The 25030-nt window shown below is 49.6% G+C and overlaps 2 protein-coding genes across 2 annotated transcripts; one reads left to right on the forward strand and one right to left on the reverse strand.

The window, feature by feature from the left end:
- Window positions 1-926: 926 nt before the first annotated feature.
- Window positions 927-20642, forward strand: S100PBP (S100P binding protein). The gene is made up of 5 exons (XM_088531097.1): window positions 927-1030; window positions 2136-3476; window positions 3683-3762; window positions 4339-4443; window positions 20483-20642. Exons 2-5 carry the CDS (start codon window positions 2274-2276, stop codon window positions 20634-20636), a joined length of 1542 nt encoding a protein of 513 aa, XP_088387223.1. The 5' UTR covers window positions 927-1030; window positions 2136-2273; the 3' UTR covers window positions 20637-20642.
- Window positions 12443-25030, reverse strand: FNDC5 (fibronectin type III domain containing 5). Its single transcript, XM_088531099.1, has 6 exons — window positions 24952-25030; window positions 17313-17428; window positions 16832-17030; window positions 15633-15725; window positions 13042-13175; window positions 12443-12629 (listed from the first exon to the last, which is right to left on the reverse strand). The coding sequence occupies exons 1-6, from the start codon at window positions 25028-25030 to the stop codon at window positions 12588-12590; spliced, it is 663 nt and encodes a 220-aa protein (XP_088387225.1). The 3' UTR covers window positions 12443-12587.

Consider the following 25030-nt stretch of genomic DNA (forward strand, 5'->3'; position numbering starts at 1 on the left):
GGGGCAGCGCGCAGATAAAGCCCGTGATTCCCAAGGGCCTGACGGGGAAACACCGGCCCTCCTGCTCCGTAGGGAGCTGAAATTGCCCTTCCCTCTCCCAAGGCTTTGCTTTTCCGAGGAGGATGTCCCGTGTGGTGGAAGTCTCATGGCAGAGGCTGTGGACATGAACCCACGTTACCCCATGGGTTTGTGTCCCTATTCTAGCAGGGTCCCCTCACCCCTAAGGCTTGTGTGAGCCCCTAAAATTGGGGGAAAAAATATTGGGAAGCCTTTCTGGTGCGCTGGCTGTGCAGGTGTTGGATTTCCAAGCCCTTTCCATGGCCTCAAAGCCTGCTATAATGCACATCCTCAAACAGCCCCGTAATTCTACACATTTTTCTCCTCCTCTGTGCTTAGTTCCCTCTGTTTTGGCTTACAAACCTCTTGTTTGTCCTTGCAGGGTCTCTGCGGGACATGGCAGCGGGTTCCGTCCGGGCTCCTGCATCACCAGGAACATTGTTGCCTCAGTTCTGCTTCCAGAGCCGCGTGCTGTGAGGCGGCGCGGAGCCGGGAAGGGGAGTTGGGAAGGTTGTGGCACCGCCAGCGGCGTTCCTGGGTCTGCACCTGAGCACGGAAGGGCTCTGAACGCGCCACTAAGGCAGTGCTGGCCACGAGGCTCCAAACTCCCATTCTGTGTCCAGTTCTTATTTGCTAGGGGCCAGAGTATCACCCTGCTGTACCCTGCAGGATCACACCAGTGTTTATTTTTATTTTCCTTTTGTTTCTCTTTGAATTCTTGGAGCACCTGTAGCTAAATTACAAAACTCCAGGCAAGTCATTATCACTCAGGAGCATTTGTAACTTTTCTGTTTTTGTGTAATTTTTTTTTGTAAGGATATAGCTGATTCCTGAGGTATTTTCCTCCTCCTTTGTGGGTAGATCATCGTTCTGAAAGTGCTGATTTTCTACTGTTCAGACAGGATGATAGGAGAAAGTAGCAGAGCTGCCTGATTTTTGTTTCTGGAGCGGGTGAATTTCCCTTTTGAAAGCAGTAAGTAGTCAAACCAATGGAAAGACAAAAGATATTCCTCTAAATCAGTTGGCCAAAGAAGAAAGGAAAGTCCAGATTCTCCTGCTGGTTCAGAGTCAAACACAGGGCTTTTAAGTCAGAAGATTAATGTTGGTGTGAATTTTGCTGATATAAAAACACATTTTGTTTGTGGATATTTTAAGCTATTTGATTTTACAGGGTTTTTTTTATCTTTTGCCCTTTCCTTATAAGATGCATTTTGTATGAGTGCTTTTATGACTGTAATGTGCTCCTGAATGTCCTCTTAGCTCCTTGGCAGAGTTATTCTTCCATTGCTCAGTTTTTCCTAACCAGAAAAAGATTTGTTTAGTTCCTTTGAAAGATGGGAGATAGGGGGTTGGGGCAAAGGAAGAGTTTGTGAGGCTTTACTTAATACCTAAAGAATGCCCTGTTACTTTAAATGGGAGCTGGTAAAAAATGTAACTAGTAAATACTGTTTTCAGGTGTTACAATGATTACAATGACTTATATAGATCAGCTGGTATCAATCCTGCTGATAAAACATGCTGAACAACCTTGTGTAGGAGGAAACTTGGGAAATGAGAGAGAAGTTACTGGTTTGTATTGTTAAGAGTTAAAAAGACCTGGAGTAGAGGTAGTGGAGATTGAACAGGGCTGATGTTGGAACCTTTAGTACACAGGTAAGTATTGGTTCTTCCTTTTGTGTGAGGAAGCTTTTATTTTGATGAACAGCAGAGATATTGAAAGGAGTGGGGGTTTGGGGTTTGTTTTTTTCAGATATTTATTTGTGAAATCATGTTGAGTGATGGGTGGACACTTACTTTGCTAGTTGAAATTTAGTCTTCTTAAGTAGCTATAACTGCTTTGCAAGCAGACATCTAATTATGTCTTTAGACTCCACAATCCATTAATTTCTGGAGTAACTGGTGTCGGTAACGCTCATGTGCTTCATCCTAGAAGAACCCTGGGTGTTCTGCATCAAAGGAAAACCCAGCATTTATATTGCCTAGCCTTGTCTGCTTTTGCCTGAGCTAATATTACTGCTTTCCCAGTAATGTTGCAAATGGCTGAGCCTTTTATTTAAGATGTTGTCTTTTACTGGCAGGTTGAAGCGGATTCTGCTGATTTCCTTCCCGAAAGTGCTCATTAAAGTGGCACCAGGATCAGCTGAGCTTCAGCAGGTGCCTCTCGAGCTGCAAGCAGAAGGCACAGGGGTCACTTAAGCAGAGGCTCCAACAGCAACATGGATGACCATTCCCCTCATACCTTTGAGCTTTGTCATTTTCATGAATTTAAGCCTACTGTTAATAATACAGGCCCTAGGGCCAAAAGGCCCTGTTACTCCTCCAGGGATGCTCAGGTGCTGCAGGCAGCTAAGAAAGCTTGTGTGTTGAGTCATCACTGTATCTTTCCATGTCCATCAGAGAAGCTGCTGCTCTCTTCCCCAGATTCAGCCTCCTTTCAAGAATCCTCCCTTTTTCTGGATGATATTGGCCCTGATGAGCTTGTTGCCGGTTCTTCTTGCTCAAAATACGATGATGTGGCCATTTCTCTAGATACCAGCAGATGTTTTGAGGATAGCGAGCCAGACGACTCCTTGTTGGAACTGTCAGACAGTGAACAAGGGAATTCTCCTTTCAATTACACTGAGGAAGAGATCCAGGAAATCTTGGCAGATGATTGCTCAGGATCTGAGCAGTATACAACTAGAGAAAGCACTGTGAGCCAAAATGTAAATGGAGAGAGTGGAAAGGACGTGAGCAGCAGCTGCACTGGGGCATCAGTCATCAGTGAAGATGTAAAGGTAGCACCAAAGATGGCAAAGAAACCAAATATACCTCTGGCTAGGGTGTGTGCTTCACTTGGTCCAGAGTATTATCCTGACCTCACAAATGAAACAGCTAATTCAAATGTGAGTGATCTGCAGTCAGCCGAAGTAACTGGCATGTTGTTTGACCTTGATATTCAGGAGCTTCTAAATCTGAGCCCAATTGATGCTGACTATGTAGATCAGCCTCTGGAGGACTTTTTTTTGGAAGAAACCAAAAGAGAAACTTCCCAAACCATAAGTGATTGCCTAGGATATGATAAAATTAATGCTAGTAACTTGGTTCTTGGAAAACCTTTAGAATGGCTGATGTCTAAAGGGCAGCACAGCCTGGGCATGGATCACGTGGGAAAAACTGCATTTGCGAGCAGGGATATGACTAACTTCCGTGATGGTCCTGCAGAAACTTCCACACTCTCTTCTGACTCTGCCTGTGACCAGAGTAGAGCTGATGAGAGCTCAGCTCTGCTGGACGTGTCTCCTGAGCCGTCTCCTGAGTCCCAACACCAAGATCTTTCCAAAGGAACAAACTGCAGCTTTTCAGGGAAAACTGACCTCCCAAAGAACGATGGGGTGCAGGAATCCTCAGAAGCTGAACAGCCATCAGACAGCATTAAAGTAAACGCAAATTTTAATTCCCACTAAAGCATTTTAAGTCTAGCACTTGTGCTTGAGGGCTTGGTAGTAATGTGTGTGTGCACATAAGTGCGCTTTTACACAGTGAGCAAAGACTTTTAAAGCAGAAGAAAGCTTTTTGTGTGTGTATAACAACACTTACATGGAATGCACTTAGATGTTAATTCTCTTTTTCCTTATCTTTCTAGTTAAGTGATACAGCTGGGCAGAAAGAGACAACAGGTGGAAAGAAGCTGGGCAAGGTTATTCCTGTGCTGCAGGAGGGAAGGTGAGATCTTAGCCTCTGATGCCTTTGCATTTAAAATAAATAAATAAAAGACCCAGCAGTTCCCCAAAACAATTTGCTTGGCTTGGTGTGTTTGCGGGCCTCCTTTTCAGCGAGGCTTCCAGGAGATGGCAGTAGCAGAGCAGCTGCCTGCTGCAGTGGAGGTTGCTTTTTGCTCCAGCCCTGCTGTGCCTGGAGTTGTAAATTCAGTTTCCTCCCTGTGGCCGCTGCATACCCGATGCATTTTGATGTTCTGTGCATTGTCATTCCTGGAGTGGTCTTGAGTAACATGAAAAATCTGTTACTCTTGAGAGCTTACTGCAGGTTTCTGGCTTGTTAATCAGGGCAGTGACTTGCTGGTTTCCTTGGCTGACATCTTCTGTCCTGCTTTGCACTCAGTATTTTACCTTGCAGCTTTATTTGAATAAACATTCTATTTTTATAATCACAGCATCTGGATGGATAGTGCTATGAGGAAATTCCTTTTGGTAGGACTTCTGTAGCATGCTTTGTCCCTCTTCTGCAGCCTAATTTGTCAGGTATTTTCAAAATGTTAACTCTGTGTCCTTTCTTTTAAAGACTTAAACAAGGGTTGTGGATTTTGGAAGCAGAGCTTGAGCAAAAGGAACCCTTGTGTCCAGTGCATGCCTGCCTGTGCGAAGAGACTTATAGATCCTGCCCCAGGTAACCTGCAGATGAGGATGAGGCTCTAGTGGTGGCGAGGGCAGAGCATATGCCCTTGCATATGCCCTTGCTTTTCAGCATGAAATAAAAAATACTGCGTGTACTAGGAGTACCATGCATAAAATTCCCATACAGGAACCAGTTCCAGGACTGGTTCAGCTGTCTCTAACAGCTGGGAAAGAGGAGAGTGGAGGTATCAAAATGTGGCTGTCACCTGGGAGGAGCAGAGCTGAGCTCTGGCTTGTAGCTGTGTTGGGAGCTGCTTGTCCTTGTCAGTCCATAACTGAATCCAGGCTTGGGGAACCTTTAGCTTAAATGCTGAGGTTTAGATCAACAACCACTATCACCTTTACTGTGCCCCTCTCAGCTGTCATCCCCGAGCTACTGCCAATAAAGATTGAAAGGGAAGTGTGTGTGTAAAGAGCAGCTACCAGTATTAACTGGAGAGCAGTATCTATAGCAGTGATTAGTAGAACTGAGATTTTTCTGAAGGGCAGAAAGCATTCTGGTAGCTTCCAGAGATGGCCTCCCACTGTGGTGCTCCTGACTGTTCACGGGTGCAGTAATTGTCATTTCTTGAGAGTTACAAGGAACTGACAGTTGTGCGGCTCATTGCATGGAGCCTGCACTTATCTGGGCAGCACAAACAGCTGCATAGCCACAGGGCTGCTTTCCAGTATATGAATACAGCATAAGTAATGTGGAGGGGGGTATGCAAGGAAAGCTAAAATGGCCTGTTTTTCCTTCCTTTCAAATTAAAAATGCAAGACGTATGTTCTGAGTCATAGAAAATCAGGCAGGAGCTGCAAATGAGCAAGGCTGGTGAGTGAAATAGAGATCTTATTTTGCTGTGGAGGAGCGTTGTCTGTGATGCACACCATTTGGGTTTGGTTTTGTTTTTCGATTAGTGCAAACCTCATTTCAAATAGCTGTAGGCTTGGAATGTAGCCCAGGGGACTTGAATGGGTTTTCCCAGTTGTCACAGAAGGACCTTCTCAGTGGGCTGAGTTTGACCTTGGATGGTGCCTCTTCCATTCATGCACCTGCAGCAATCTCGAGTGTCCTTTGCCTAGGAGCTACAGAAATGCAGAGTGATCCCTAAAGGAAAACTAACAGGTTTCAGCCCCAGCCAGGGAATTCCCTTTGGGAAGTGGTAACTGATCAGGTGGCTCAGAAATCGTAACCTATTGCTGCTACAAATGTTCAGATCTGGTTTTTATTGCAAGTCTCCTGGTAGTTGTATTGTGGTAATTTTTATATTCCAAGTAAACTTTTCAAATCTGACCATCTCAAGTGAACTGGTAATACAGAATAACCTGTGGTTCTACTTGTTCTGCCTCTAATTATAGTTTCTAGAGGATATTCAGTATGAATAGATACATTTATTTGCAGCTTCCCTTAGCAATCTAAATGCTGCTGAGGCTGCATTGTAGCAGATGTAAAAATGAGATGAGATTTGAACATCTGCTTGGAAATGGGTGGCTGAAACTGATAATTGACCAGTAACGATATCTGCCAGCTGACCATTTGTTAGGATTCACAATTCATTATTGCCCTTTATTCGACAGTAAATAGAACCAAACCCTCCTTGATGAGACTCTGTCTGGGTCTGCACCAGCTCACAGAAGCAGTGAGGCCCCTGCATCTACCTCTATGACTGTTAGCACTAAGTGTTAGTTCAACTGCTGCTCAGGCTTGTCCTCAGCAATGCATGCAGCTATATAGGCCTGTTTTTTCAAAAGATTTAAAAGTGTTTTTTTTAATTATTTCTCTCTTTAAATGTAGCCTTCTCTTGTTTTCTCCCCAAGCATCTGTGCTTCAGGGGAACTGCTTTCACAGGTCATTAACATTGCAATTATGCATATGAGATAGTGGCTGCACCACCTGCTGCTCAGACAACTATTCTCTTGTCATTTGGAGAAGGATCCGTCACCCTGAGTGGGGTAGTTGTTGTTGATGAAGCAGGTTGGAAAGAGCTTGCAGCGAGGGGCAGCCTGTGTTTTGGGGGCTGGAAGGAGCAGTTTGCTGCTCCTAGCAGTGTGATGCTCCCCGGTCCACACCAGGCTGGTCCAGGGCTTCTGTGGGAATCACCTGGCCCCAACACATAGCTGGGTGTTTTTGAGAATAACCAGGGTTCCTGGCATCCAAATCAGCGTGGAACTTGTCTGGAAATCTCATCCTAACTCTGCAGTTTGATCCTAGCTGTTCTTGAAGGATAGAGGACAGGCTGTACTTGAGGAGAAAGGAAGCAAATTGGCATTTTAAATTCTGTTCCTTGGCAATTCACTTCATCCAGGGGCTCGCTGTCCCCTTTCCTTGTGTGACATGGCCATGAGGATTCTTGCTCTCAGCTCCTTGTGTTGGATAGTTAAATAAGGCACTTCTGGAGCACTCTCCAAAAACTGGCTGGTGTTACACGCTGCTTTGGGGACTCTGCTGCTCTCCAGAGAGCTGAAACCTCTTACTAGTGTGAAACCTCTTACTAGTCTGAAGTGTTCGTGAGTCAGCTCGTGTTTAGTCTCACTTTCTGTTGCTGAATTAATTTGCAGACTTTAAATATTTGCTTTCTGCTTTAGGAAAGGCCACAGGAAACATTTAGTGGATTGGAATGTCAGACTTTTTGATGGTGGTTTGTCTTTTTAATAATAAACACCATGGAGGCACTTTTTATTTTCCCTTTGAGATAGCGTTTTACCTCTGTGGCAATGTCTTGTAAAAGAATTATGAGCAACTCCCAAGGTGGCAGTGAGTTCAGGGAGACATTGTCCAATTGACTTTGAGAGTGGGAATCCTCTAAATCTTTGGCCTTAGTCTGATTTAAACTAAAGAACTTGTGTCTCAGAAATTAGTACGAATTTGGTACTCTGTGATCCATGTAACCCTGACTTGGACCTCCAAGGAGGAGACCTGCTCTCCTAGCCTGCGTGATCTAGTCAGGACTTGGATTTTCTGAGCTTTACAAGGAGCTAGTATGTTAGGTTATCTGTAATACAGATATTTCTCCCCAGCTGTTGGCATGATTCAATTGCTTTCCTGGGCTGAGACCTCTTTGGTGCCCAGTCTCTTCTGCAGCAGTTCGACTTCCTTGTGGCTGCCCAGGTGTTCTGTCTCCACACCAACTGTTTCCGCAGTATTTTTTGTAGGTGTAACCCCCCCTCAGGTGGGTGTGCAGTTTCTAAATGCTATTTCCTGACTTATGGTGTCTCTGCACAAATGAGGGGAAGAAAAGACAGAGTTGGCTTTTTTTCAAAGCTCACAAGAGGCAAAGCAACATCTAATGCTGTGGAAAAGCTTTGTAGCTCTCTCTGAGGCCTGGAGATAACCAAGTCCATTGAAATGTAATTCACTCTTTAATGCCGCTCCTGTAAGACTGTTTGAAGTTTGCAGAATTCTGTCTTGTTGTTTGAGAATGTGCTTAGATGTAGGAAATGAGTGCGCTTCTGTGCGTACAGCACTTGGCAGAAAATTTGCCTTTTGTTTAAGGACTGTGTAGTGGAGTCTTCAGCCTTCTGTGCTTGGGCCAGGGAGAAAGAGGCCTTTTCAATGTACATAACAAAGCACTGGGCTGTGTTCCTGAAAGGGGGGCTTTAAAAAGTGGCCAAAGTCAGTCATTGTCCTAGATGTCCTCCCTTAATTTGTGTTTGCAGTAAATCATTGTTGAAAAGCTTGAAGAATCTGCTCTGGTTTGAGAGTTCAGGGCTATACTGGTTGTGTCCTCTGGAAAAAAAAAAAAACAAGCCTGGGTGGTATAAATAGGTGTTATTTAGCAGCTGGTGGCACTAAGTGAGGTTTTTCTTGTCAGTTAGAAAGGACAGGGATGTTCTGGAAAGTGTCAAATAGCATCATGGGGCTTTGTCATTATTGCCACTCGATTCCACACCAATGTGTTCAGATCACAAGCAAAAAGATGGCTTTTCTGGCTGCCAACTCTGCTGATTCCATCTGGGATCTAAAATTCAAGCTGTGTCTTTCCTGGCTCTGTCACTAATAATAAAGGTTCTTCATTTGGAACTTAGTTAAACAAAATTGATGCTGATGCATGAGCTAAAATAGAATCCAGCTTGCTCTCCCCGAGTCTTGTGGGCTAAGAGCACTAACAAGCAGGAACATAATTGTTTTAATCTATAGGATCATCAAGTGATTTAACAGACAGCAGATTTGTTGAGAAAACAGAGGGAGTTGTAGCATAACAAGCATGTTGGCCGTAACACTTTTTAACAAATGCCAGAGAACTGGTTGAATTTGGTCACTTTGCCTGCTTGTTAGCATCCTCCATCTGCACTAGGCAGTAGTAGCTCATTAAATGTAATTGGGAAGCTTTTTTAATCAAGGGACATTAAATTTGGTATAACATATGATATAATCTTCAACTCGCTCCTTGTAGGGGGGTGAAGTCTGACTGCTCAGTCAATGAATTGCCATATTTTTATCAGCGCAAGGAGCGTGCGGCTGCGATAGAGGCTCTGGAGTGATGCAGCCTTTAATGCCTCTGGCATTAGGCTGTTCCCCCATGAACATCTCCAGAAAATTGGTACCAGCTGAGATTATCCTCATGCTCTCTGTCGTGTAGGTGTGTTCTCTGATGCTGTTGAAGTGTCAGTGGGTAAAATGCCTAATGTTCTCATTTTCCTCCAAGGAGACGAGGAGCAGAGTTTGCGCCGTTCCCTGTTGTACGGAGGGAGGTGAGGGGAATGCGTGGCGCTGTGTTGTGAACTGGAAGGACACGCTGTGCAGGATTGTTTGCTCTACACCGCCTCCTGCGGTTCAATTTTCCTAAACTTGTGGGGGAGGAATATATTGGCTAAATTGTGTGTGTAGGCAAAAAGATTACTGCGCTTGAAAGGATGAAGGCGAGTGGTGCTTAACTTTAAGTATGCGCTGCATCCATTGGCAAAGGGTTCTGTTTTCTGCTGCTTGCTCCTTATTGTGTGCATAGTCTCTGCTCAGTTTGTTCCTGGAAATCAGCAGGATCCGTCCCCAGGGGCCGTGTGACATCAGCGATGCCGACTGGAGGCTTCTTTCCTTCGGTTCCGAGTTCAATGGGAAATTGCTTTGCGTGGGGCTGTCTGGAATCCCTGTTGTGCAAGTTTACTCCCACCTGCTTCTTTTTAGTATTCTTTAAAACCATTTTTTTCCTAGGCCTTGCTTCCAATAACCATCAGTGAGACAAAATGTTCAGGAAACTGTGGCTGGCCTTTGGGGCGAGGTCTTTTGTGGCCCAACGTGAGTTTTTTCCTCAGTACTTTTCTTTACCTCTTTTTTTTTTTTTTTTCCCCTGATACTGACCAAAAACCATCTCAAGTCTCCTCAAAAGGAGGATCTTCAGGCAAGCCCTGTTGAGAATTGGGTATCTCTTCTGAACATGGGCTTAGACTTGAAGTCATGCCTGAAGCCTTGATGGTGTCTGAGCCCCGTGGGTTACAGTGGAAGCTGGTACCTAAACACCAGTTAAGGTTGTGATGCCTGTGACCTTTAGAAAATAACACCTTAAGTCATCTTACTTAAGGTGACTCCTACTAGGATTCTTTTCATCTCTGAATGAGATAACTTTTCCTAAAGTGTAAACTTATTATGTATCTTTGAATCATAGTTGCTGAAAACATATCCTTTAAGAGAATCGCTTGAATTTGATAGCTTGGAAGCCTTCTGTAATTTGCTGCCAGGCTTCATTTGTTTCTTTTCACTAATAGCATTATTATCTTGCCTTTAAAGCCTGCAGATATGGAACATAACGATAAGCCTTTTACCTCCTGCCGCATCATGGTGTGAGTACTTAATTCTGAGCAAACACTAATGCTTTATACCTTTAATTTTCCTTTCCTACACTCAAGGAGTGAGCATGTCTCTGTTAGGAAAGAAATGGTCACTAGGGAGCAACAGCAGCTACTGTAAAAAAAAATGGGCTATGGTCTGAATTTCTGGGGAAAACTCTTTGTAAACACATATGCACATGCGTGCGCACACACAAACACCCCTGCCAAATTACCCAGGCTGGATTTCCTACTAGCAGGCTGCTGAGGGCTGCTTGCTTGGCTGTCTGCACTAGGATTATGAGAGAGCATCTCCCTTCTCGTGCACATGCTGCACCATCTGTCCTAGATCTCCCTTTATAGCACTATGGATTCCAAATGCCATTTCTTTCTTAGGAGAGAACAGACGTGTCTGAAGAATCCTGCTAGGTAGGGCTGTGCTGCTATTTATGTTGCAGGGTTATTTTTTCCCCCCTCCTCATCCACAGCCAGAATGAACTCTGATAAATCTCTCTGTTCCTGCTTGTGGGAAACCAGATAAAACAGTTGGGCAGAGTCCCTAGGATACCCAGAGAAAAACCCCCCTATTCCATTGCATGCGTTCTGTTCAAAGCACATGAAGACAAAACGGTACTAAATTCACGTTACAAGGACACAGGATAATGTCTTTAGTCTTTTATTGTACATTATAAAATGTTTATTGCTCTATCTGTATCAGAGGTGTTGACCTCTCCCTCTTGGTGATGGAGAAATAGTTTCTGGCAGAGGATCCAGTGATTTTGTTGGGGGTTGGCCTGCCTTCTGGAACAGGCTCCCAGGAAGATCTTGCCTGTTTGCAAACTGTGTGATCTGCAAGCAGACTTCCTAGTGCTGTTCTCCCAGACGAGCTGTTCCGAAAGGCTGGTGACTGTGGAAGTGGGGAGGTGGCTGAACTGGCAGCCTGTTTCTTTGCTTTGACTTTTCAGCCAGGCTTATGGGAGTGCAAGTTTGCTATGATGAGATTTGAATCCTTCTCAGGCCAACGTCTCTTGATGTTTGATGGAACAAATAGGCTCTTGCCTCATTCCCTAGTGTGTATGGAGTGGTCTTGTGGGGCAATTAAATACAGATACTCCATGGCACACCACAAAGAATAAATCTTTTCCACATGACGCACTTGGATCTACCAGCTTCCAGAGCACCAACAGTCCCAGGGATCCTGTCAGCTTGCAAACATCAGCACTTAGTAAAGAGAGAGGAGAACCCCATCCCCTTCCCATTTGTTGTTGTCCTTTTAATGGAGGACTGACTCGAACAAATACCTGGCATTACAACGTCACGAAAAATAGTGCAGGCGAGACGTGTAAGGAGAACCAGACCTTCCTGGGGAGCCCCACTAGAAGAAGCAACTTGGTAAGAACTTAAGCCCTCAAAAAAAGCTCCTTTAGGCAAGTCTTTTGCAATAAATAACTATCGCCACTGGAGACCTTGCATAGCAACCTATATCACGAGTTTTTTTTCCTTTTTTTTTCTTTTTTGCTGACTGGCTACATTAATGGACCTGTTATCACACTGTTGGTGAACTTGGGCCCAGCTAAAAATACTGTGAAGAGAATGCTTGAAGTTATCCTGGAAGCAAAACAACAGCTTCAGGTGTCCTATCACATAGGTTCTCGGTGTCCGGAGTGTCCCGAGCATCCAAGGTAAAGTCCCACCAGTGCAAGACAGGAGAGAGCAACAGTGGAGTCGTGTGCTGCAGCCTGACTGGAAACAACCAGCAAAATTCTCACAGTTTGAGTGGAAACTGGGGTATACCTCATTTTTCCCTCGTTTGTTTGTTTTAAAAACCCATCTACAAGACTTGTTACACAACAAACATCAATGGCACAAAGCAAGCAAGAGCACAGAGCAGCCAAGATCTGGCTGCTAGTCGTGTCTGCGATGAGCTTTTCTTTCTTGCTTGAAGAGGAGTGACAGTGACTGATGCCTGAGCTCATATTCATCTACTGTCAAGATGTAGTGACAGTGAGACAAAACAAAGATACAGTAAAACCGTACACTTCTCCAAAGACAGGAAAATTGTTGCAGAAGATGGAGTGTGAGGGTGAAGTGTGTGAAGTCACTCCAGCCTAGGTGATTCACGAGTCCGGTACAGGATCAGCAGATGCTTTTGCATCTTAATTGTTTGTTTGCATTTAGGGGTATGTTGTTTTGTCTTGTTTTTTTTTTTTGCAGGCTTTTTCTTTCTGGCCAGATGCTTTGCAGAACAGAGACAAGGAGGTTCGTGCCAGCAAGTGGCAATCGTGAGGTCTCTCTCCAGATTGCTCCAACAATATTTCACCTCCCTTAGTCATCAAGGCTCAGAGGCAGAAAGTGAGAGTGAGAAATGGAGTCCATCTATCAGAGGGTAGGCTGTCACGCTTCGATGATATTCACTGAGGGCTTGTTTTTTGGAAACTAGAAGAGACAAAGGAAGAGAGAATGTATAGGAATCACTAGGGAGAAAAGAAGAAAACATCGGAGATCAGTGCAATGTGCTGGAGGATTTGGGTTTTGTAAAATGTATTGTTCCTACCCCCTCAGGCTATTGAAAGGGCCCAGAAATGACATGGGTCTTAGCTGTGACAACAGCAGCAGCCTCATATGGATTGAAATCTCTGGTTTACTGGCGAGGACAAAGAGACTAACCCCGAGCTGGGAGTAAAACGCTGGTGTCTGTGTGTGCCGGGGGCTCAGGCTGCTCAGGGAGCTGCAGCTGCAGGGCCTGGGATGGAGGATCTTCCCGTGCTCCCTCCAGGAGGGAGGATGTTGAATAGAAGAGGCTTTTTGGGTGCTTTGGCCCGGGGGAAGCGGCTTGGCCGCGTCTCACCTTGCTGCGGAGCAGCCCCCCGCTCTGGTGCTCGGGAGTGCTGTTCTCGGAGGCGCTCTTGGCTTTCTCCTTGCTGTTATTGGGCTCGTTGTCTTTGATGATATCGTACTGTCTGCAAAAGAGGGCGATGACGCCTAGCAGGGGAGACAGGAGTGGTCACACACACGAGCTCGGCCTCCGGAGCCCGCGGTGCTCCGAGATCCCTGGCTTGCCAACCGCTTTGTGCCTTGGCAGGGATCTCGGCAGCATCCACAATTACTCCTAAGGATTTTTTTCTAACACAGCTGCTCAGTCCTCTGGCTGTTTGATTCTCAGTGCCAAATTCCATGCTAGACCAGTTAGGTCAGAAGATTAATTATATTCCCACTTCCCTGTCATTGCATGGGACAAGTGTTTTAAACCCCACGTTTGGATATCATTAGTGCCAGCCATGTGGTTAAATGGGATCTTGGCTCTGCAGACACAGGAGCTCCTGGTATTTCTGGCTAGGGAAAATGTGTCCTCTGATTTTCCTCCTCTGAGATGAAGCGAAGGAGCTGGGAGGTGAGAGGCAGGTTCTGCACCTGCCTGCAAAAGAAACCAGCCAAGGGCTCTCAAGCAGCAGGGCAACATCTGTAAATATGCAGCAGTGACGACAGCAAAAACTGCCAGTGGAAATTTCCTCCCACGCGCAGAGGCCCATGAAGAGCAAAGCAGGTGCTGCCATGATGAATAAGAAGACTGAAAACATCTTTCTGAGAAGCTTTTACGTGACATTTTGACCAAATAACTCCTCTGCCTGCAGATTCCAAGCACAGTGTTAAAGTAGGACTGGGCAGATGCTGTGTTTCCCATACTGAAAAGTATTCCAGCTCCCCTAACAGCAGAACACATGTAGAGCTTTCCTCAGTTCCTCACAAAACGCTTTATAAAGTGAGGAGTTGTTATGGCAGCAGTCCCCAGGTGTCACTGATAAATGTAGTGGTCCAAATTTGTCCTTGTGAGCCCCTTGCCTGCGAGCAAAGGGCTGCTCCTAGGAGAATGAGTTAACATCTGCCATCGTCCCACCGTCTGTCACTTCTGATGGTAAAAATGAGGCACAGAGCAGCAAAATAGTGAGTGATACTGGAAGCAGAATCAGCACAAGAACCTGGGTCTCTGGCTCCAGAGCCCAGCGTGCGGGCAGCCTGCATTTGCTAAAACATTCTTATAGATTCAGGTCACCAGGCCAGATTAAAGGCTGGAAAAAGTTGTTTGTGTGCTGAAACTTTGTAAAAAGTCCTTGAGTGTAGATACATTTTCCCCCACCCACTTTCCTTCCTAAATACATCATCCACCTAGAAAGGAAATTGTGGTGTTAGCAAATTCTGTGCTCAGACACTGATCTAAGTTTTAGGTTGTTCAGTTACTTTGTGTAACTATCTGTGATTATCCTGCCTGTAAAAACTATGAAATTTGGACAAGCAGAGCTTAACGTGATGTGAACATCAGAAAGACTGAGAACTGGTGACTTTGGACACCTCTTATCTTTCATTTTGATATTGTGGTTAGTAATAACTCTGAGGAGGCTGTTTCTGTGTGATGGTTAACGCGTTCTGTGTGTGGGGAAACTGGTTGGCTGGCACCAGGGGAGTAAATATTGACCCACAAAGGTTGCGTTTTGTGGATTATGTGATTTGCCAGAGCATTAATTTATCTGCCTGCCAGTTTCCTAGGGTCACCTGAACCATTTCTCTGAGGGGCAGCCTGCTCTGTGGCTCATGGGGAGCAAACACATCACGCTCTTTCATTAATGTTTTACATTGCAGCAGGAGCAGCCGCTGAGTGGCAGCCAAGGGAGGCTGTGGCTCTAAATAGAAAACAGGTAAGTGCAAACTTTATTTCCTGTTAACTCATGCAGAAAGTGTCCTGAACAGGCTATAGCCATTCCAATATCATCAGTGGACAGAGCAGAACTTGGGCATTTTCCTCTTGGCGTTTGCTAGCTTAAAATGCACGAACCAGATCTCTCCTAGTTATGATTTGCTAAAGGGCATATTGAAATGTGGTCTTAAACTCATGCCAGAAAACTCTCACTTCTCTTTGGACATTTTATTTATATTTGTATGGAAGGTTCTTCATACTGGAGGAGCACATTTACTTGATGGTCAGTTTGTTAGAGCTCTGTTAGTGCAGGTTTTAGTAAAATAGTGGGTTGAGAGCTAGATGGTCACAACTCAGTCTTGGTGGAACTCACAGGAATTTGTTTTGGATGAGACTTGGGGTCATAAAACAAGCCAGATAGCGACAGTGACCTGAATCATTTGAAGGGCATCATCATTAGAGCTTTCTGGCAAATGGAGATTACAGGATTAGCCACGGTGAGTTAGACAAGTGGTTCATCAAGGCCGTTATCCCACTTGCTGCACCAGGTGAGACCACTGAGGCACCCAGTCCCCATCCAACTTCTGGCACTGCCCAACTTGTGATGCTGCAGGAGCAATGGAGCTGAATGTGCAGCAGCGTTCTGGGAGGAAGCATTTCTTGTCGGGTCTTAGGTGACTACACGTGCAAACCAAGCAAGCAAGGGAGTCCCTGGGGTGTTATGTGCTTTTGAGAGAAATCAAACTGACCTGCCCACATAAACAACACCACGACGATGATGAGAATTTCCCCTGCTCGCAGCTGCTGGTTTTTCTTGGCCATCTCCTTCATTGTCACCTCATCTGCACAAGGGGAAAGAGAGATCGTGAACTGTAACCGCAGGGCTCAGTGGGGCTGCACTAGGCCCGGTTTAACAGCAGCCTAGACTGCAATCGTCAGTGCCCCGGGGCCAGAGGTAGCAAAGAGCGAGTCCTTGCCCATGGGTCACACAGGGAGCGTGACCCACGCTGTGCACTTGCCCCACGCTCTTCCACAATGACCTGCAGGACACTGGGATGAGCAAGGAGCAGCAAACAGGATTAGGAGGCAGTTAGTGCGTTGGAGTTGCTGGGGGTAAGTGCGTGTGGCGCGTGGCTCCTCTCCCGGCTCTGCAGTTTTCCGCAGAGCCGTGGGATTCAGCAATGAGAACCTTTTTGCAGAGCACAACGTGCCTCCTTGGCCTCAGGACTAAGAAGATTCAGTTCAGGCTGCAGGGAGGGCAGCCAGGCTCCTCTTAGCGTGCTCAGTGAGCGGCTGGTCAGTATTTACAGATAACACCAAGTCGTCTTAGCAGAAAGAGGAGAGAACCAGCAGCATCCTAGGAACCGACGCCACGAGCCCTGCAACAGGCTGGCTCCTTTGGTAAGCAGAGCAACCCTTTGTGTCCCAGATCCCTATGCTCCCCACAGCTTTTCCAGTCAGGAAGTACCTGATTTGACAGAAACATTTGGAGCCTAAGAAAAGGGGGAATCTCTGGGCATCTTTTTTCCTGCTCTGCAGGAATGTGCATGCAGGAGGCTCAGTCCCTCCGTGTCCTGTCAGCACCGGCTGCTCAGGAATGTCCCCCACAGCTTTGCTGGGACACCTGCATGGTTAGCATGCAAGTCAGTCGTCATAACGAATGGAAGTGTCCTAGTCTTAATATTAGTATTATGTTGGCAGTTCCATATTGAGGTGTAAGCCCTGCAGAGAGGCAAGCACAGGCTGCAGGGCCCCGTGGGCAGCTGTAGCACCTGCATCTCCTTCGTGCTTCACCCCGTGTCTGCATTGCTGCCGATACACCCGGAGCATCCGCCTGTCCACGCGGGGCTGTGACAAGGACACAAGACTGTTCAGTCGGACGCCGCTTCCCTCACTGGGAACCCTACGCTGGCATCCCGGGGCCACACAGGAACTCACCCACACTTGCCTTTGTTTTTAGAAGCCAGTTTCTCAGCTTCCCTGGGGGTCTTGAAGAGGACCGGCTCGCTGGCAGGGCTCTGGCCTTGGATGCTGATGGCCTGGACATGCACTATGTACTCGGTGTCCTCCTCCAGGTCCCAGAGGGCACAGGAGCGGGTGGTGGTGTTCACCTCCTGGATGAAGCGCAGCATCCGCACGTCCTTCTTCTGGAAGCCGAGAGCGGAGAGCACGGAGAGGTGGAGAGACCCCCCGTGTGCACGGCTGGGACCCCAGGCTGCCGAGTCCTGCCCTGTCCCCCACGGCCGCAGAGACCGTCGGCCCCTTCTCTCCCTGCTGCTGCTGCGGACAGGACAGGGAGCAAGTTCCCTTCCCGACCGTGAGGGATAGGGCAGAAGGAATGGGCTCAAACTGCAGCAAGAGCATGTGGGAAGGGGCAACCCGGCGTGGAGACGAGCATGACCGAATGTGAGTAAGCGTGGGCACTGTACCTGTTGGGAAATGGCAAATCCGATGACAACTTCGTCCTCCAGAACGTCCCAAGTCACCACGGCCGAGTTGGCTTTGAGGTGTTTGACTGTGACGTTGACGGGAGCCGATGGGCCGTCTGCAAGGAGGGAAAAGAGGCTTTACCGAGGCGAAGCCACGGCCATGGGCAGGAGAGAGCAAAGGCGAGGGAGCGGGGAAGGGCCTTGCTGAAAGAAAACAGGATTTAGCCAAGGTCCAAGGCAGGAGAAACTGTGAGCAACAAATGACCTTCCTGTAAGCGGCCTTGGGCATGTGGTGTGCAAAACTGAAGGGTTTAATTAACAGGTTGTGGGAGATGTGTGCTGAGAACGTGGCGCTGTTACACGTGTGAAACACCTGAGTGTTCAGAGCAGCTCCCGTGACCCAGCGCTGCCCCTCGCGTCCTCCTCGGCCGTGCACCGCGTTGTCTCCGGCGTCTCCTGCTACAGTCTGACAGCGACAGTCGGAGGACAGGCCAAAAGTGCCTCAAAAGCGTGGGGAGGTGAATGCCTTGAGGAGCACTGAGCAGATTTGAAATGCAGGTGTAGTAAACGGGAGTGTTTCTCCGTTTCTTCCCTGTTGGTTTGATAGAATTGTGCGGGCTGCTGGGCCGGCAGCGACTCCCTGATTAGTTGGCGCATTTTGAGCGTGCGAGAGCAGCAGGTTGGATTCCTGCTCCCTCCCCGCTGGTGAAATTTAATTCATTATCTCTAACTCTTGCCCCTGACCAGGCTGCTGGGGCTCAGACTGCCCCAGGGAGGCCGATAGGATGAGAAGGGGGCATGCTCTGACTCTTATCAAATAATACTACTTTTATTGTTTTTAACCATCTCTACTTCTGGGGCTGAGGTCAACAGTGAAAGAATGCATCCATGCGCATCTCCAGTAACGCCCGTGGGATTTATAGTCAGTCCCAGCCGCCTGGATGTGGCCGAAAATATTCTAGCTCTAGTGTCAAGTGTCTCCTAACAACTGACTTCACTCCTGGTGAATGTTCCTGAGGGAACAGGGAAAACATGGGAGCACAAAATTCCCCTGCTGAAGGTCAGTCCTATTCTATGGTTAGCAGAGCAATGATTTTATTCCCTTCTCCCTAAACACCTCCCAGAGTCTGGCTTCCCTTGCTGGCAGGTGGGAAACCCACAGCTACCAGGCCTCATAGTGAAACCCCTAGGAATAGGATCCCTGGACGAGTCCTGCAGACCCCAGACTCACTGCAGCGAGTCAATGAGCTCAAAGGTCAGTCAAAGGGCTGGTCTGCAGCAATTTGGGGGTGTAGGAGGAGCAGCTGTGAACCAGGGGCACCAGGATTTCATAGATGGAGGTGTCCTTTCAAGTATGTGATGAAGTGAGTATTGACCAGGCCATTGCCATGACTTAGGGGTCACTGTGCACTGTCTGCTCCGGCTGGGCCAAGCAGGAGCCGAACCAGGGACACGCATCGTCCTCAGAGCAGAGCCCGGGTCCCTTTTGGACTCAACTCCCTGCTGTGACATGGGGAAGGGACGTGGGTCTGCGGTTCCTCAGCGTCCTGGAACCACGTGCCAACGGGAGGAAGGTCTAATTTTAGGAAGGGGCAGTCAGCAGAGGGGAATGTGCACCGGGAAGCTCGGTGAGTCATGCCTGATGAATTGGCTAGAACACGCGGAGGGCATGACGGAGTTGAGAGACGGGAGACAAAACAGCCTCCAGCCGCAGCCAGGCACTTCGCCCTCCTCAAAGTATCGCTCTGCAGTTAATCCCAGCGTGGTTGTCTCTTCTGGATATTTTTAGGAGAAGCCACCACTGATTTACCCAGCTTAGGTCAAGGAGGCCTTTGAAAGCTGATGAATTAACCTCACAGAAACAGAGAGCAAAGTATCAGTGAAAGAGCTTCGAGCTGGGAAAAGGGAGCGTACAAGGCACCACAGTTGGTACCTGAGTCCCTTTGTAAATTTGTGACCTTGAGGGAGTCACAGCATAAGAAACAGTTGATTTTTCTGATGACTTAAAATGTGGGGGAGTTGGAAAGACGTAGAGCTGGAGGAGGAGAACAAACAACCCCTGGGAGTTGGCGAGGGGCTGCAAGGAAGAAGGGAAGCACCTGGCCAAGCTGCAGCCCAAATATCGGAGCCTGTAACTCCAAAGGTAGACGGGAAGAGATCAGTATGGACAAGAGCACTTAACAACTTGGTGGTAAGACCTGAGAGACACACAGTGATAGTTGAAGTCAGCAGATAATACACCAAAATTTAGGACGGCAGATCTGGCTGCGTTTCTGCTTCACTACTACACATTAGGAGTAGCTACACATAAATCAGTGATGTCAAAGCGGCATAAAAGCAATACGAAAAGAGAATTAGCACAGCATTTGACAGAAGTACAAAGCCAGGAAAATGAGTTTCCCCGCTCCCAGGGTTGAGTGAATAATTTGGAACCAAAAATTTAATCCATGAGGATGCTTTTCTCTCTGCTCCCAGGAGATACATGATGAGATCATGACTTTCTAAATTCTAATCACTGTTCCAGGATACTCCACACTGCTTTTGGCTCCTTGGACCAATTGCAGTTCTCTGTAGTGCCAACTGGACTGGGGTCAGGTAGAGAAGACATAATTCCTGTTTCCCAGCTTGTTCTAGGAGTCAGCATCTCCAGCAGAGCCTTGAGGAGCCAAATCCAAAGGTTCGGTTCCTTTTATGCAACTCCTGGAAACTTTGCTTCTGTGTCAAGCAGCCAGTGAAGCTTGTGATGTTCTCGGGAGCAGGTCTAGAGGGTGGGATGGCCCCAGAGGGAACCAATTCCTCTCTTCGTGCAAGACAGGCTTGATGCACAGTGTGTTCCTTGCTTTCTCATGCATATTTACTCCAAAGGTACTGAGGACAGCACAGATCTTCTGTCTGGTTCGTAAGGAGCCCATATGGTACCAGGTTTGTGGTTTAGCAGTTTAGTTTCATCCCAGCTCAGAGGCTGCAATGCCAGCCTGAACAAATTGCACATTGCAGACTGGCAGAGGATCCGTTTGACCAAATTTGGATCCAGAAATGAAAAGTTGCTCTCTCTTTCATGCCAGCACATCTTGCAGCCCCCTGTTTGATTAATGAAGATAAACTAATGGCAATTTCTAAGTGGGAATGTGCTGATGGTGCTTAACCTATGTCTCGTTTTCTTTTCCCAGGGACCTCCCATCAGGTGAGTTGCAGCCCTGCATCCCCCAGGAATGTGTGTGTCGGCCCTGCCTCACTCCTACCCACCCTGAGCCCTTTTGGCAGGAGCAGGTCAGGGCCTCTTCCGCACAGCGAGGAGGCGTAAGCAGTGAAGATTACCCTTAATCCCCTCTTAATGCTGAGAACTCCTAGCTTCTCATTAAACACTCTGTTAATTATTAATGGACTTTCATTTGAGGAAAAGAGAGGAAAAAAACCCACTTTACAGCTGTGGGCTGGTTCCTCCCTGGCTTTTCATTGTCAAGGCAGCAGCTGCTGGCACAAGGAACAGGAGGGCAACCCCTTACGTTGCCTTCATCAGGAGGATGGCAGGAGGAGTAGGGGAGAGGAGAAGGGAGCAGGGATGTCCCCATACCTGTCCCCACAGCGCGGCGGGGGCACCAGGGTGGCTGGTCGAGGGCTCGGGGTCGTGGTGCTGCTGCCAGCACGTTGGTTGAGCCCTCCTGGCACCCCTGCGAGCGGGAGGGATGGCCCGGGCACGCGTGGGGCCGGTGCCCGAGCAGTGTGGGAGCCACCCCCCTAGCCCAGGGCATCCTCCCCCAGCGGCCGGGGGCAGCTCCTGCTCGCCCCGTGCCCGGGACCCTCCGTACCGCGTGCCCGAACCGCGATAGACCGCTGTGTGCGCCCATAGCTTCTGCCTGGTAATACTTAGGGATATCAAACAGCCTCTGTATAGCTAGCTTCAAAGAGGTATTTAATATCACAGAGATCACAAAGTACAGCTTTTTATGCTTTTATACTTTCCTAATGCTTTTAAGTAAAGACAGCGTATAAATTGACACCGGAAAGCCATCCTGAGGCCCTCCTTTAACTGACATCTTGCCTTAAGGTCTGTTCAAAGGATCTTTAGCGACAGCTCAGCTCTGCCTTTGAGGCCACTCTCAGTTTGCGGTTTCCACTGTCCAGCCCTGAGCTCCTAGGATGTGGCTGGAGGTGGGAGCCAAATTGCTGCCCCTGCCATGGAAGTGGCCAGAGGAACCATCTACACGGAGTAAAGGGAGGAAAAGGGAGCCCCTGTGCTAGTGTCGCACCCTTCGAGGGCAGCTCCGACAGCACAGTCATCTGCTCTGGCAGTAGATTTGCTATTAGAGTGTGTCTGCAGGTTTATCTCCACAGCCAAGGGATCCAGCTCCTCATAAATCTGCTCCCTTTGAGTTCAGCTTTCTTGGAAAATGCACGCAGGCCTGATGTACTTGAAAGCGGCTGGAGTAAAATGCAGCCGCGTCCTCCGCGGGCAGTGCTATGCTATAATCCCAGCATTTTCCAATCCAGTTAGCTCCAGCAATCACAGCACCTGCCCAGGGGCTCCTTCAGTGCTCTCCTGCCATTCCCTGGGCCCCGGCACCACCTGCAAGCTCCCTGCCCTTTCCTGTGGGAAGCTGTAAATGTCAGCCTCAAATCACAGCTGCTCTTCGTTCCTGCACCGCGACCTTCCCTAGGGATGCAGGGGATGGAAGAACCCGCAAGGGGAAGGAGCATCCGCCGAGGTCCCGTCCACGTCCTGGCCGCAGCCCCGGCGACACCAGGCCCTTCTTGTCCGCAGCAGAGCGGTGAGTGTGGAAAGACCTTTTCCCACCTCTGAGCCTTTCCGTGCTCTCCCAGCAGGGCTCTCCTCACCGGGTGTAATTGCTTGTCAGTTTTCTGGGGTGTTTAGCAAGGGCTGGAGCACCGATCAGCTTCCCTGAGCATTTTAATGAAGAAAACCTGCAGGGGAGTGGGAGGGAGCAGGGACCCCCAGCTGCCATCACCGCTCGCGTGGGAAATGGGGCTATTCGCTAAGCTCCGGCTATTTCAAAGAGCAGAAAGTCCAACCGGGTGTTTTTCAGCATGGAAAAGAGTCAATTATTTCCTGCCAACCACCCACTCCCGTGTACAAACAGAAGAGGTGTAAGACACGTAAGCAAAGGCTGTCAGAGGCAGCACGGGGCAAGGATGAAGTTTCCTGGCCGGCCACTTGCCACCAGGACCCGGTCCCCTCCAGAGAGCTGCTTGCTCTGTGCTCTTGCATCAACCGCATTTGTGCTGTTCACACAAAGATTTTCATGCCTCAGTGCTCAATACATTTATGCTTTTAACTGAATTATGCTTGTATCAGGCCTTAATTCAGCCTAAGGGTACTTTATAAAGCAGGAGGGGTTTATTTAACAGTGAGTGCTGAAAGGACTGAGTCACATTGAGCGCCCGTAGAAGTGGGCACGGGTCCATGGGAAGCTGCTTCTCATTCTGCCCGCGGTTGGTGTGCGCGAGCTCGTCCCGCTCCGGGAGAGCTCTCTGCTTTTCACACGGATGTTCCCAGCAGGAGCGGGTGTCGGGAACAGGATGGCGCAACCCTGCGCGGCAGCTTCCCCGCTGAGAGCCTGACACCGGGCTTGGAAACCTCCACGTTTCAATTAAACCTCCCTTGTGCTGAATGCACAAGTCGGGAAGATGCTGATGTCATTCGGCAGCTGCCCGGGAATCTCTGTGGCCTTCGCGAGCCAGGGCCAGCTGCAAAGAGCTGCCACCAAGGGCCACCTCGGCGGGCAGAGCGCCCCGTGTCGCTGCCTCCGATCCCGCCGGACAGCGGTGCGTGACTCCCGTGGCTTGGAGGAAGAGGACGAGGAAGAGCCGGTGGGAAGTTTTCCATCCTACAGGAATAAACGTGACTCGAGTCGCTCGACGCCCGCAAACCCTGCGGGGCTGCTCGTTGCTCCGGGAAGGCTCTGGGCTATTTCGAGGTCTTTCAGTGTTTTTGCACAGCCCCCTGATGCTCGTTAAGAGCAGCCCGCGGCCCCGCGCGCTGCACAGCGCTTCCCTCTCACTGCGGCCGCGCAAGGGCCCCGCGTCGCAATCCTGAATCACGCTGCAGATCTGAACAACTGTTTTCTCAGTGCTCCCCTCGAGCAGGCAGCAGCGGGGAGCACTGGAGGGTTCTCTGCACTGGATGCTGAGGCTCCCGGAGCCCCTGGCACCCGTTTCCCCCCGTCTCCAGCAGCAGGGACCTCACCGTGCGGAGGAGCAGCGGCACCGGCGGCTCTGGGCACACAGGGACACGTTACCAGCGGCGCTGCCACCCCCGGCTGCGTGTGACCTTGGGAGAGCCGCTGTGTCCCCTCTGCCACCTCCCGCCAGGCCCCAGGGCGGCTGCAGGGCACGTGCAGGGCGAGCGGCGCAGCACAAGGTCACGGCACTGCCCGTGCATTGCATGGGGACAGCGGGAGGCCTCGTGGCCCCTCGCAGCACAAACGCTGCCTGAACCAGCCCGAGCGGCGGCCGTGGGCACGGACACGGCTCCGTGTTTACTCGCCGTTCCTGGCTGAGGTGATTCAAGGATAAGGAGAAGCAGGGACGAGCGTCCTAGTTTGCAGAGGCCTGGCGAGCCTGCTGCTCTGGCAGGTGCCTCCGTTGCACTGGGGTGTTTTCCCCCTCGCTCCCTTCTTTCAGGAATGTTTTATTCCATCATCCTGCGGCCGCTGGTTCCGAAACGGTGACTTTGACAAGCGTGTCCTTGACCTGACACTGTCGTGCCAAAGCCAAAGGTGCTGGGGGGGTCTCTGCACCCCATTGCAGGCGCGACACGGGTGGGATAACTCCGGCTGGGCACAGGGCTGGCCCGGGCACAGGAATTCCCCCTCCCCGGGCTGTGCAGCGCCAGCGGCCCTCGCCAGCCCTCTGGAACGTGAGATATTCCGGCAGTCGGCGCTTTGGGAATCAGAGCAGCTGTTCCAGCCCGGCTCACAGCCGCGAGCGGGACCAGCCTCGGCAGAGCCCGAGGGAAGTGGTGCCGGAGCCAGGGCACCCATGGGTGCATTTGATGCATCCCGCTTGGCTCCCTGTAGGAAGTGGCTCCCTGGGGACCCTAGGCCTGCAGGAGGGTTGTTCCCTGAGCAGGTCAGCCCGGAGGAGCCTGGGTTTAGCCCTGCCGTGTCCAGGTCCCCAGGAAGCCAATGCGCTCCCGGGCCGGCCGGGCTCATCCTACTGAGCTCCCGAGGCCTTCGGCAGCTGCAGGACCTTGGTGGCCCCTGGCAGGCCTGGGGGACAGGGAAAGGAGAGCGGGATTGCGAAGGGGGAAGCGCCACATGGGAGCGGAGCAGCCCTGGTGCCTCCCTGGCTCCCGTGGGGCCTCTCAGGATTTGCCCTCCCGGTGCCAGGGCTGCTCCTGGCGTTTCTGTGCCACGTTCCGGAGCCGCCTCTTCCAGAGGTGCCCGGTTGGGACCCCGTGGGGCTCTGCCGTGACGGGCAGGTGCCCAGCAGCTCCCCAAAGCCGGGGGCTCCGCAGGACGGAGCGTCCGGACCCGCCAGCCCCCTCGGAGCTTGGGGCAGCCGCAAGCAGGAAAGTCGCGGCCAGCGATGCCTGGAAACTCCTTCCCTGTCGCCAGAGCCCCCGCCGTGCCCGGTGCCCCGCGGAGCCGGTACCGGAGCCGGTGCCGGTGGCCCTTACCTGCCTCCACGGGCATCAGGCTGGCGCAGCTGAAGCAGAGCAGGAGCGCGGCGCCGGTGCAGCCCGGGGAAGGCTCCAT

The sequence above is a fragment of the Tinamus guttatus genome, unplaced genomic scaffold (assembly GCF_059628265.1).
Source record: "Tinamus guttatus ecotype Peru unplaced genomic scaffold, ASM5962826v1 Tinamus_guttatus_pri_ptg000397l, whole genome shotgun sequence".
Lineage (NCBI taxonomy): Eukaryota > Metazoa > Chordata > Aves > Tinamiformes > Tinamidae > Tinamus > Tinamus guttatus.

Excerpts from the sequence above, each read along its gene's own strand:
- FNDC5 (XM_088531099.1), bottom strand. The coding sequence starts at position 25,030 with ATGGAGCCTTCCCCGGGCTGCACCGGCGCCGCGCTCCTGCTCTGCTTC. Across the intron at positions 13,176-15,632 it reads GGTGTTGTTTATGTGGGCAG|GCGTCATCGCCCTCTTTTGC; the intron begins GTCAGTTTGATT and ends CTCCCCTGCTAG. Across the intron at positions 12,630-13,041 it reads GGGGGCTGCTCCGCAGCAAG|TTTCCAAAAAACAAGCCCTC; the intron begins GTGAGACGCGGC and ends TGTCTCTTCTAG.
- S100PBP (XM_088531097.1), top strand. The coding sequence starts at position 2,274 with ATGGATGACCATTCCCCTCATACCTTTGAGCTTTGTCATTTTCATGAA. Across the intron at positions 3,477-3,682 it reads AGCCATCAGACAGCATTAAA|TTAAGTGATACAGCTGGGCA; the intron begins GTAAACGCAAAT and ends TTATCTTTCTAG. Across the intron at positions 4,444-20,482 it reads ACTTATAGATCCTGCCCCAG|GGACCTCCCATCAGGTGAGT; the intron begins GTAACCTGCAGA and ends TTCTTTTCCCAG.